The sequence below is a fragment of the Carcharodon carcharias genome, chromosome 14, assembly GCF_017639515.1.
Source record: "Carcharodon carcharias isolate sCarCar2 chromosome 14, sCarCar2.pri, whole genome shotgun sequence".
Taxonomy (NCBI): Eukaryota; Metazoa; Chordata; class Chondrichthyes; order Lamniformes; family Lamnidae; genus Carcharodon; species Carcharodon carcharias.
This window is the reverse complement of record NC_054480.1, coordinates 126,860,167-126,872,879: the sequence shown is the minus strand read 5'-3', so window position 1 is coordinate 126,872,879 and position 12,713 is coordinate 126,860,167. Positions and strand designations below refer to the sequence as shown.

The 12,713-nt window shown below is 43.5% G+C and overlaps 1 protein-coding gene across 11 annotated transcripts in view; it reads right to left on the bottom strand.

Moving 5' to 3' along the window:
- Positions 1 to 4,293: 4,293 nt before the first annotated feature.
- Positions 4,294 to 12,713, bottom strand: part of LOC121287200 (cAMP-specific 3',5'-cyclic phosphodiesterase 4C-like) — a 286,241-nt gene continuing 277,821 nt past the window's right edge. For all 11 annotated transcript variants that reach the window (XM_041204851.1, XM_041204854.1, XM_041204853.1 and 8 more), the window contains one exon: positions 4,294 to 11,118. In XM_041204851.1, the coding sequence (XP_041060785.1) occupies positions 10,513 to 11,118 (606 nt within the window). In that variant the 3' untranslated portion in view covers positions 4,294 to 10,512. The remainder of the gene's footprint in view (positions 11,119 to 12,713) is intronic.

Here is a 12,713-nt window from a genome sequence, read left to right as displayed (position 1 = left end):
CGTTAACTGTGTCCCTCTCCGCAGATGCTGCCAGACCTGCTGAGTTTTTCCAGGTAGTTTTGTTTTTATCTACCGCATCAAGTCCTGTCAGGATCTTCCATGTTTCAATAAGATCACCTCTCAATCTTCTAAACTCCAGTGGGTATAAGCCCAACCTGTTCATCCTTTCTTCACAAGCCCTTCATCCCAGGATGAGTCGAGTGAACCTTCTCCGAACTTCTAACGCAATTATATCTTTTTTCATCTGTACCTTTCATTTTATGCATTGGTAGGTCTCTTTTGAGTTGTCAGCTGTGGCTCAATGGGTAGTACTCTCAACTCTGAGTCAGATAGCTGTAGAATCAAATCCCACTCCACAAACTCGAATACAAAAATCCAGGCTGATGGTTCCATGCAACACTGTGTGAGTGTGACAAAAGAATATAAGGCATAGGAGCAGGAGTAGACCGTACAGCCCATGAGCCTGCTCTGCCATTCAATACAATCATGGCTCTGAAGAAGGGTCACATGGACTCGAAACGTTAACTCTGTTTCTCTCTCCACAAAGGCTGCTAGACTTGCTGAGGTTTTCCAGCATTTTCTGTTTTTGTTTCAGATTTCCAGCATCCGCAATATTTTGCTTTTATTGATGATCTTGGCTGATTTTGGGTTTCAACTCCATTTTCCTGCTTGCTCCCCATATCCCTTAATTCCTTGAGACCCCAAAAGTATGTCTGTACCAGCCTTAGATGTGTTCAGTGATGGAGCATCCACAACAGACTGGGTGGAGAATTCCTAAGATTCACAACCCTTTGAATGAAGAAATTTCTCCTCAGTCTTAAATGATCAGCCCCTTATCCTGAGACTGTGCCCCCATGTTTTAGATTCAACGACCAATGGAAACAATCTCTCAGCATCCATTCTGTCAAGCCCTTCAGAATTTTCTAGGTTTCAATGAGATCGTCTCTCATTCTTCTAAACCCCAGAGAGTTATCAGCCTGATTTACTCAGCCTCTCATCATAAGACAACCCCCTCATTCCAGGGACCAATCTAGTGAACCTTTGCTGTACCGTCTCCAATGCAAGTATGTCCTTTCTTAAATATGGAGACCAAAACTGCACACAGTACTCCAGACGTGATCTCACCAAAATTCCGTACAACTGCAGCAGGACTTCTTTACTCCTGTACTCCAAGCCCCTTACAATAAAGGCCAGCACGTCATTTGCCTTCCTAATTGCTTGCTGCATCTGCTTGCTTTCTGTGTTCTGTGTACCAGCAGGTCTCTTTGAAAATCAACACTTATAAGTTACTCATCTTTTAAAAAATATTCTGCTTTTTTAATCTTAGGACCAATTCACATTTCCCAACGTTGTACTCCATCTGCCATCTTGTTGCCCACATTAACCAACTTGTCTACATCTCTTTGCAGCCTTTCTATTTCCTCCCTACAGCTTACCTTCCCGCCTATTTTGGTATCATCAGCAAACTTAGATATATTATTCTCTGTCTTTTCATCTAAGTTATTAAATAGATTGTAAATAGCACTGATTCTTGCAGCACTCCACTTTTCACAGCCTGCCAACTTGAAAAGGCCCTGTTTATGCCCACTCTCTATTTTCTTTCCATTAACTAATCCTCCAGCCATACTAATGTATTGTCCCTAATTCCACGAGCCCTTATCTGGCCTATTAAACTTTTGTGTGGCACCTTATCAAGTGCCTTTTGGAAATCCAGGTATACTACATCTACTGGTTCCCCTTTACCTACTGATTACATCCTCAAAAAACTGATAAATTTGTCAAACAGGATTGCCCACTAGGAAAACCATGCTGACTTGTTCTAATCATACTCTGCTTTTCCAAGTGCATTGTTAAGATTCCTTAATAATAGATTTCAGCATTTTCCCAACAACCTCTGTTAGACTAACTGGCCTCTAGTTCACTGTTTTCTCTCTGCCTTCTTTCTTGAAAGGTGGCGTAACATTTGCCAACTTCCAATCGAGTGGGACCTTCCTGAATCTAAGGAATTTTGGAAAGTCATAGCTAGCACGTCCATTATCTCTGCAGCTATCTCTTTTAGAACCCTAAGGTGTAGGTCATTAGGTTTCAGCGGTTTGTTGGATTTTAGAGTTTCTCCAATATTTTATCTCTGCTGATATTAATTTCCCTAATTTCCTCACTCTTTTAGCTCCTACGTTATCATCTATTTCTGGTATGGAACTTGTGTCTTCTACTTTGAAGACAGACACAAAATATTTGGTCAATGCCTCCGTCATTTCTTCATTTCCCATGATACTTTCTCCTGTCTCTGCTTCTGAGGGACCAATGTTAACTTTAGCTACTCTCTTCCTTTTTAAATACTTAAAAAAACTCACAAGCTGTTTTTATACTTCTGGCTAGTTTACTCTCATTCTATTTTTCAAAATCAACTTTTTGGTGGCACTTTGCTTGTTTCTAAGACACTTCCAGCCCTCAGACTTGCTACTGTTTTTTGCAATATTGTAAGCCTCTTCTTTTAACCTAATACTATCCTTAACTTCCTGAGTGAAACACGGATGGGTTCTTCTTGCTGAGTTTTTGTTCTTCAATAAAATGCATTTTTGTTGAACATTTTGAATTGTTTCGTTAAATGTTTCCACAGTTCATTTGCCTCCATACCTTTTAGTCTATTTACCCAATTAACCCTAACTAGTTCTCCCCTCATTCTTAAGTAGTTGGCTTTGTTTAAGTTTTGTGGTTGGAATATGTAACTTTCAAACTTAACATGGAATTGAATGGTATTATGATTACTATTTCCCTGTGGATTTTTGACTATGACATTACTAATTAATCCTGCTTCATCACACAATCCCAGATTTAAGATAGCTTCATCCCTAATTGGTTCCACTATGTACTGCTCCAAGAAACTGTCATGAAAACATTCTACAAACTCATCTTCTAGACCATTCTTGCCAATTTGATTGTCCCAGTCTATGTGAAGATTAAAGTCCCCCACAATTATTACACTTCCTTTGTTACAGGCTCCAATGATTTCTTGTTTAATGCTCGGCCCAATGGTATATCTACTGTTTGGGGGCCTATAATCTACTCCCACCAGTGTTTTCTGACACTTATTATTCCTAATTTCCACCCATACTGATTCTACTTCAAGATCTTCAGAGGTCAGATCCTTTCTCACTAATGTTCTTATGTCATCCTTTACTATCAGGGCTACCCCACCTCCTTTGCCTTTCTGTCTGTCTTCCTGAACTATTGTGTACCCCAGAATATTTATTTCCCAACCTCGATCACCTTATAACCATGTCTCTGTAATGGCAATTAGATCAAAATCATTTACCTCTATCTGTGCCACTAATTCATCCATCTTATTACAGATGATTCATGCATTCAGATAAAGAACCTATAATTTCATTTTTTTACTTCCATTCCCTGCAATGACCTTACTTGCTGATGTACAGTTTTTGTTAAACTCTTTGTCCCTTCCTGTCCCACTCTCCTTGTCTTTACTCACATAGTTACACTGTTCTGATACCTTGACCTTTCTCTTTAGATTTCTAAGTCTCCCCTCAGCTGATCCCTCCCCCCATCCCCCATTAGTTTAAAGCCCTGCCCACAGCCTTGGTTATATGATTGGCTAGGACACTGGTCCCAGCCCAGTTCAAGTTGAGCCCATCCCAACAGAAAAACTCACTCTTCTCGGAGTACTGATGCCAGTGCCCTATGAATCAAAACACCTTCTCACACCACTCTTTGAGCTACATGTTTAATTCTCTGATCTGTTGAACCCTGTGCCAATTGGCTCAGGTAACAATCCAGAGATGATTACCTTTGATGTTCTGCGATTCAATTTGGTCCGCAACTCAAATTCTCTTTGCAGAACATCATTCCTGGTTTTTCCTATGTTGTTGGTTCCCCTGTGGACCATGATAACTGGATCCTCCCCCTCCAATTCCTCTCCTGTCACAAGGAGATGTCCTTAACTCTGGCACTGGGCAGGCAATAACATCTTTGGAGCTCCTTGTTGTGGCACCATTGGAGGTGCTGTCTTTTGGATAAGATGTTAAACTGTGCCCCCATCTGCCCTCTCAGGTGATACTGCACTACTTTGAAGAAGAGCAGGGGCGATCTTGGAGAGTTGTGAGGTCAAGAGGCCAATGTAGGGCCATTGGAGAGATTGAGGAATGAAGTTGAGAATTTTAACATTGAGGCATTACAGGACCGGGAACAATGTAGGTCAATAAACACTAGGAAAAAACTTCAGAGAAGTTTAAGGCACAGTCCAAGACCTATAATATAACACAAGGACAATCAGAATATTATTGAAAACTTTATATTCAGCAGTTTGTGCATATATTACATCTACAACAACTTACAGGTATAGATACTGGTCATACTCTAAATCAGAGCTTAACAGGGACCCCCGCACCACTTCCCTAGGAAAGATGCTATTATACAGACTGGAATAAATAATGAACTTAATTACAACAATTATACAAATTGAAAACAGGCGAGGGGAAAGAAATTGTTAAAATCGAGAGTGCTGAAAAAAATTCTATGTATCTTGGTCATTAATATTTGTACATAACAAAGTGATTGTGAACCATTAACTCCATGCTGGCACCTCTCCCATGCTGCCATAAATATTTTCCTTTGTTAAAAAGCTTTGCGTGAAAAGACATTTTCTTTGACTGATAAGATCTGCTCTGCTTCTGTTCTGTAATGAATGGGAAACCAAGTTTCATTTCTTTACACGTGTATGTGTGCACTGAGCTCAGCTCGGAAGGCCATTAAAAGGTTGCTTGAAGATGGAATGGCACATGCTAAGTGGATACAGACAGGGAGCATGCTGGTGGCACTGGCGATTGTGGGGTGGCCACGTATCTCAGTTATCCAGTGACCACTTTGCCCTGTCTTATGTGGCGTAGCGTCAGGGCTTAGTGCTTCATTTCGGATTCTGGCCTCGGTTGGCGCATGGCAGCACTTATGCCTATGCCCAATGTCTAAGAGAAACTCAGTGGCACAGAGATAAGGTTTGAGCTTGCAAAGTGAGGGCGGGGAATGGGAGGGAGAGTTAAAGTAAGAAAAAAATAACTTGAGGCCACTGTGGATCTTACAACTGGAACTCTCCGTGCGTTCCTCACGTTGAGATGGATGACTCGTGTTTAAGAGTGGAGTGTTGTATCGGAGAATGAGCTGCCCGAGGGCTATTGATTTACTGGATAAACCAAATTCTCTTCTATTAACTAAGGGTGCCTGGGAAAGTGTGACAGTATGTTAAGTGTCTCACTTGCAGCAATTGCAAGCTATGTAAAGTGTACCAGAGATAGGCTGAATTTGCCTTAACATTGAGAGTTAACAGATGACAGTAACCGATGGTGACTATTGAATGGCAGGCTCTTCCAAAGGCACATGGCCCCATCGAGAGCTGGGGTTCTTTAGATATGGGCTCCAAATTAAAGGACAGCATTTGAAAAAAAATCGGATCCACCTGCCAGGTGTTGAACCTCATCTTATTTGCAAGGGGAAAGGGTTAATTCCACTCTCGTGCCGAAGAGAATGAGAGAACTTTCTCAGAGCTTATTTGCCAATCTGAGGGAATGCAATTAAAAGCATTCGCGCAGAAACAGAATCTTGGATAAAAGCAAAATCCTCCGGATGCTGGAGATTTGAAACAAAAACAGAAAATACAGGAAAAACTCAGCAGGTCTAACAGCATCTGTGAAGAGAAAGACAGAGTTAACATATGACTCCTCTTCAGAGCGTGTGAAGTCTGAAGAAGAGTCACACGGACTCGAAACGTTAACTCTGTTCTTCTGTCCACAGGTGCTGTTAGACCTACTGACTTTTTCCAACAGGAACTTGGAACTGTCTAATGTGAATGCGAGTTGTTCTGGATTCTTTCAGCAGGCTGACCGCTGTCTTTATAAGGCAGGAGACCAGTCAGGATATGGGTTAACCACTGATTTGCATGGAGAAGTGTTGAGATTCTGCTCTCATCGCACTTTCCTCCTGCAGTCAGCCAACCGGAGAGACATTCACGAGAGATTTCAGACTTTTCACAGTTCATCTACTTTAGAACAGTGAATGAAGGGGTCCAAGCTTGATCCAAACTCAAAGCTCTTGAGCTCAAGAGGAATATCCAAATCATTGAGCTGATGGATTATATACAAATGGCTTGACACAAGCCCAAGTTATTTTTCCCTTTCCAGTTGGCTGTTTAAAACAGTGAATGGTTCCAATCTCAGGGAAAACATCTGCTGCCCAAGGGATAATCAGAAGGGAGATGGTTGCAATGACAAACATTATGTTTATGAACACGTCAAAAACTGGTTGATGCTTAACTCCCCTTGGAAGTGGCTTAGTGATCCCCAACAAAGAGTAATAGCAGATGGACAGCCCCCAAACCGTGACCTAGGCTCTGAATCAGGTCACAGCGAAGGCTCACCTATCCCAGTCGACAACCATCGCTGGAAAATCCTGGAACTTCTGACTTATCTGCACCATGAGGTCACCTTCACTGCTTGGACTGCAGCAATTTGGAAAGAGGGGCTTGTCTGACACCTTCTCAAGAAGCAATAGGGGATGGGCAATAAATGCCAGCCTCGCCAGCAACATTCATCCCGAGAACGAATCATTTTTAAAAAAACCTTCACAATCTTGCTATTATTGACCTCTGACCTTCCTGCATGTTGAAGGCCCTGATGCTGCTACTAGAGTCAGAAAGAAACAGATGTCAAAGTGTGATCCTGTTGGACAGAACCGGTCCGCTAGATTCTACCTTGTTCCTGAAACAGCCCCTCAAATGACCTTTTACCTGCCTAACGCAAACAAAGAAGTCATTCTATTCTAAAGCATTGCCACAATCAAGCTCAGTATCACATACCTTATAAGCATTAAAGGGGTCGTGTAGCAAGCTTTCGATCCTCGAGTTGGCCTTCCAAATTGTGCATGATACCACCCCTTTAAAACGAGATACTTCATTGCTTTAAAGTCCGCCACCTCGGATTTCAATACTGTTACTCCACACTGTGGTTTTCCCCTTCCACAGCCTTGCTAAAGTCACGCTCTGGATGAGCGTGAAACGGATACGCTGGACAAGCGTATGTGCAGAACAGCAAATGGAATGATGTTTGGGCAAAATGGGAATGTCAGGTGGAGATTGAAGCACATCGGGGTTGAGGTGGGCGGGGGTCATCTTGACTGGTAGAGCTCAAAAACTGACCTTTGGTTTCGACGAATTGAAAGCATCTCAAAGTAAATTTGGGACCTGAATTAATCCGGATGTGGGAGGTAGGGAGAATAGGGAGTTTGACCATTAAAGTATCTCTGCGCATGGTGTGAATGCCCTATTTCTTTTGGAATCCTGATTGAAGACAAATGCTTACAAACCCTGCCCACCCTTACTGGTAGCCTTTGTTTCCATCTCCTACATTTCAAGCATGTGTCAGGAATTCAGTTGCTGCAATTATCCCTGGTTTTGCCGCGCAACTTTAATCAGCTTGAGATATTGTTTTCTCGCGACAGCAAGGAGGTCCAAGACAGAAAGGGGCTTTCTTTTCAGTCTCCATATACTTTGCTTGGACTACACTTGCAGCTCCAGTCTCCATGTTATAAAAAGGATATAGAGCCGCCGGGGAAGATGTAAAAAAGCTTTTACTAGGATGATACCGGACTGAAAAGTTATGGGAAAGTTTGAACAGGCTGAGACTCTTTTTATTCTAGAAAAAAGATTGAGGAGTGACCTGATACAGGTCATTAATATTATGCAAGGGTTTGACAGGGTAGATAGAGAGAAGATTTTTGCACTTGTGGGGTGACCAGAACTGGTGGCCATAAATATAAAATAGTCACCAAAAAACGCAATCAGGAGAAACTTCTTTACTGAGTGGTGAGATGTGGAACTCATCAGGTGAATAGTATAGACACATTTAAGGGGAAGCTGGATAAACACCAAGGGAGCAAAAAAAATGCTGGATAATGGGAATGTTAATTGTATTTTAATTGCGTATTTGTATTCAGGTGGTGGGCATAACCTGGAGATTCATTTGTGCTTCTATATCTAACAGGCTTGAAACTATGCTGGTTAAGTTAGGAGGCGCTTGTGTGCAGTGTTTATCTCTGTAATTAAATGCTTACAAAGTATGTATTGATTAGACTTCAGTTCTATCATTCATTGAAGAGGAGCATTAACACTGGTATAGATCTGTTGAGCTGAATGGCCTATTTCTGTGCTGTAAATACTTTGTAAGACAGCTCATTCAAACTAATGCAGAGCAATAACAGACAACTTCATTCTCACCTCAGTTTATCCAATTAACAGTGTCTCTCCTTTAATTTGTAACCTATTGTTGGAATATCTCTGTTTTTGAATGGCTAAGCAGCACATTCGAAGTTCCCTCAACCTCGCTGCAAACACTGATCTCCAAGGTGCATGATAATCTTGAAGGCCAGGCATAAAAATACACCAAGGCGTCCTTTGCAATGACTGTTGTGAAAGCAGCCTCTTATTCCATTCGGTTGGCTCAAAGGTTAGTGATGGTCTCCAAACTCCACCTAAATCATCTTCCTATCATGTTGTCAATAAGAGTTGTGAAGATGTCCCCATTGCCCTCCCCTATCCCAGTGAGGGTGGGCTCCCTGAAACCCCTCCACCCCCATACATTGGGAGGCATTTAATGGAGGCAACGGGGGTCTCGCCCGCCAGCTGGAAAGCCAGCAAAAGCCTCACTTTGCCTCTTTTCGGGAAGGTCCACCTCATCAAGTGCCGATTTGATCAATCAGAAGCTGGCAATTCTATTGAACGGCAGCGCTGCCAACTGCATTGGTGCTGCTGGTATGACACCCACACAAGGCCTAGGATGGAGGAGGGACCCAGGCTACAGGTGAGTGATAGTGGGAGGAGGGTCAGCAGCAAGGGCAGGGGGATGCTTCCAAAGGGGCTCTCCTACCTGAGGCATGGTCCCTTGATCAGGTATCGAGTGCCTTTGAGCAAGGGACCCCGCCCCTAGGACCTAGCAAGAAACCCCACACAGGTTTGCTTGTTGAGTCTCCAATCCACCATTGAACTGATACAATCAGGGGCAGGGTGAGGCCCTTAAGTGGGCAGGAAGGCCATCCACAGGCTTTCCCACTTGGGCTTAATCAGGGTGGAAGCAGGAAGGTGGCGATGCCCTCATCTGCCATCCTCCCACCTGACTAAAACCCTCCAAACTCACCCCGGGGGAGGGCATTAAATTGCACCCTTTGAGTCCACAATAATGAGGTTTTGTTTGCTGTTTGGTAAATATTTCCTCCCTCCCCTCAATTAATTGATCAAAACACAGTGTTACCTTTTAACTTAGATACTAGTACAAGTTGGTGTTTGGGCAGATGATTAATGTGGAATTTCAAATGATGTACTGGGAGCAGAGAGAGAGAGAGAGAGAGAGGCAGACCGTACAAGGAAACTGAAATTGCACCTTAACCAGCGTGAAATGTTCCCCTGTCACACCCCTAATCACATCCTCCCACTCACACCTCCCCAATGACACACACACATCCCCCCCATCACTCACCTTTAACCCCCAATCACACTCATACATACTCGCCCACAAAGACTCCCTCACTCACACTTGCCACACACACACACACAGATACGTAGGCACACACTAAGACACAAACAAAGGTACACAGTGCGAAACACACAGATGCAGAAACACAAAGATACACAGAGGGGGAGACAGACACACACAGACTTACATCAAGGGCACCAGTCAACATGGTCCAATCCATCACATAATCACAAGTCAAATTGTGTAAAAAAATTGCTAAAAATATTCATTTAAGAAAAATACAGATCACTTTTTAAATAAAAAAGGATCGACGAACCCTTTTCAATGTTTTTTTGTACCCGAATAAAAGTCTCGTCACGCTGCTGACAGCTTACAATTCAATTAAAAAGACATCTGATTTCTTGTGTCCTCCAGTCTAGTCCAGTGCAGTGCTCGACTCAGTGTCACGATCCAACATTTTAACCCTTTCCAGTCCGAGCGACAGTTCTCAGCAGACCAGCGACTACTGAGCTCTTCCTTTGCCACTTGCACCCTCTTTCCCGGCTATATTTTAAACCCTTTTTCCTTCTCAGTGTTTACTTTTGCTGAAGGTATTTTAAAAAAAAGAAAAATGAAAAATAAAAACTCGCTCTCCAAGCTGGTTTCACTACATTTCTTCCCGACTCTGTCCACTTTTCTTTACTCCTCCCTCAGGTTTAGTTTGGCGCCGTTGCTTGCCTGCGATCTCCTTTTTAAAAAAAAATACTCCCCCCGCCTCGCCCAGAGAGAGGGAGGAAAAAAATCACCGCACAGTTCATTTTTTTTTCTTTTGGTTGCTCATTGTTGTGGTTGCCACCGGCCAAATTGTCTCTTCCTCCTGCCTCCTCAACCAGCTCGCAACGAAGATCCCAGCAGCTTGACACTTAAAGCAACAGCTGATTTGTGTGCTTTGATACCAGAAAAATAATGAATTTATTATATAATACACAATGTCTCCATCTTGTTAGGTGCCCAGTGGAAGATTTGAAACGTTCTGTTCATCTTCTACAAGACCTTGTGTTTTGTTATCCCCAGACTCGTCCGACGTGTCCTCTGGAGTTTGACTGGTTTCTCCCTGTGCCGATTGGGCCGTCTGCCTGAAGCTAGGGTAAGTGTAGCGTGGCTGGTACCTGCTCTCTGGTGTACTGCTCCCTGAATCCTTGGAACTGCCCTCTTCGGGGGAGGAATTGCTCACCTCGCTGTGATACGTTTTGAGTCCGGCCAACGGGCTGCCTATTTTCGGCTGACTGGACTCCACCGTCTCAGAGGACTCGGAGAAGTCCGTGTCTGGGCTGCTGCAGCTGTGCATCTCGTCGAAGGAGCTGGCAGTTATACTCCTGTTGCTTGCCCCCTCCTTGTTCAATGAAGCATTAAGCAGGAAATTGTCGCCGCCCACTTTACTGCCTTCGTCCCAGCTCAGAGAGCTTGGGGAGGGCGGGCTGCGAGGGATCATGCTGTGAAACCAGTCGCGGTTGTCCTCCAGGTTGTCCAATATTTCTTTGGCATCAGGATAAACCAGATCAGCCCAGGTCTCCCAGAGAGGATGCACAATGAAATCGATAAATCCAACCTAACAGGAGGAAAAGGAAAATCTAATTAGGAATCTTGTTACATTTTACACCATTTCTCCTCCTCTCAGTAATTTGGAATAGGCCATTCAGCCCCTCTGTTCCCTCAAATCATGGCTAACCATAGGACTTAGGATCAGGAGTAGCCATTTGGCCCTTCGAGCCTGCTCCGCCATTCAATAGGATAATGACTGATCTAGTTGTGTCTCAACTCTACACTGCGGTCAGCCTGCCATAAACCTCAATTCCCTTGTCCATCAAAAATCCGTCTAACAATCCTCCCTCAGATTCATTGTATTCATTTGTGATATGTGCACATCACTGGCAAGGTCAACATTTATTGCCCATCTCTACTTGCCCTTCAGAAGGTGGTGATGAGCCACCTTCTTGAATACAGCTGAGTGGCTTGCTTGGCTTTTTCAGAGGACAGTTAAGAGTCAACCACATTGCAGTGGGACTGGAGTCACATGTAGGCCAGACCAGGTGGTCTGGCAGATTTCCTTCCCTAAATTAGTGAACTAGGTAAGTTTCTAATGACAAAACAGTAGTTTCATGGTCACCATTACGGACATGAGCTTTTTATTCCAAATTTTATTCTGAATTAATTGAATTTAATTTTCCCAGTTGTCATGGTGGGATTTGAACTCCTGCTTCATTACTCAGGCTTCTAAATTACAAGGCCAGAAACATAACCACAATGCTACTCGTCTATTTTCCCACCATTGCTTCCTACTCATATTCAACCAAAGTCTATGGGGCTCAATCTTAAAGCCCCAATTGACACCAGCCTCAATGCATTTTGGAGAGGGGGGGGGGGGGTGTTCCAGATTTCCACTCCCCTTTATATGAAGAAGTGCTTTCTGACATCACCCCCCCCCCCCCCCCCCCCCCGCCCCCCGCTCTCTCTGCCGAATGGCCTGTCTCTAATCTTAAGGTTATGCCCCCTTGTTTGGAATCCCCCAACAAAACCAGAGGAAATACCTGGATTGGCACCCTCTTATGATAGGATGTGACCCAGAAACTGTCTCAACCCCCAACCCCTCACAAACACATTCCTGGAGATTTTGTTACATGGCATCCTGCCTCCAACTATCCCACTCAGCCTAACAGCTTTTATTTTACATCCGCAATATTCTTGTTACTAAATTCTCAATAACAAAGAAATATATCGCCTCTCCCAATCTCAGGATTGGTTCCTAAAACAATCTACAGCCAGTGAAGTGCTTTTGAAGTGTAGTCACTGCAGTAACAACCAATTTGTACACAGCAAGATCCCAGAAACAGCAAAGAGATAATGGCCAGATAATCTGTTTTCACGGTGATGTTGGCTGAGGATTAACTATTGGCCAGGACACCGTGGAGAACTCTCCAGCTCTTCATCAAAACAGTGGCTGAGAGTACTTTTATGCTCAGTTGAAAGGGCAGCACTCCTTCAGTATTGTACTGGGAGTGTCAGCCTGGATTATGTGTTCAAGTCGAGAAACAAAAAGCACAATATTTTGATGCCATGTCCATTTCTTTCTTTGATTCTTCTTCCAAGGGCAGGATTTTTCCTATAGTGGGCGGAGCCAATTGCCGCCCACGATTGGCTCCATGC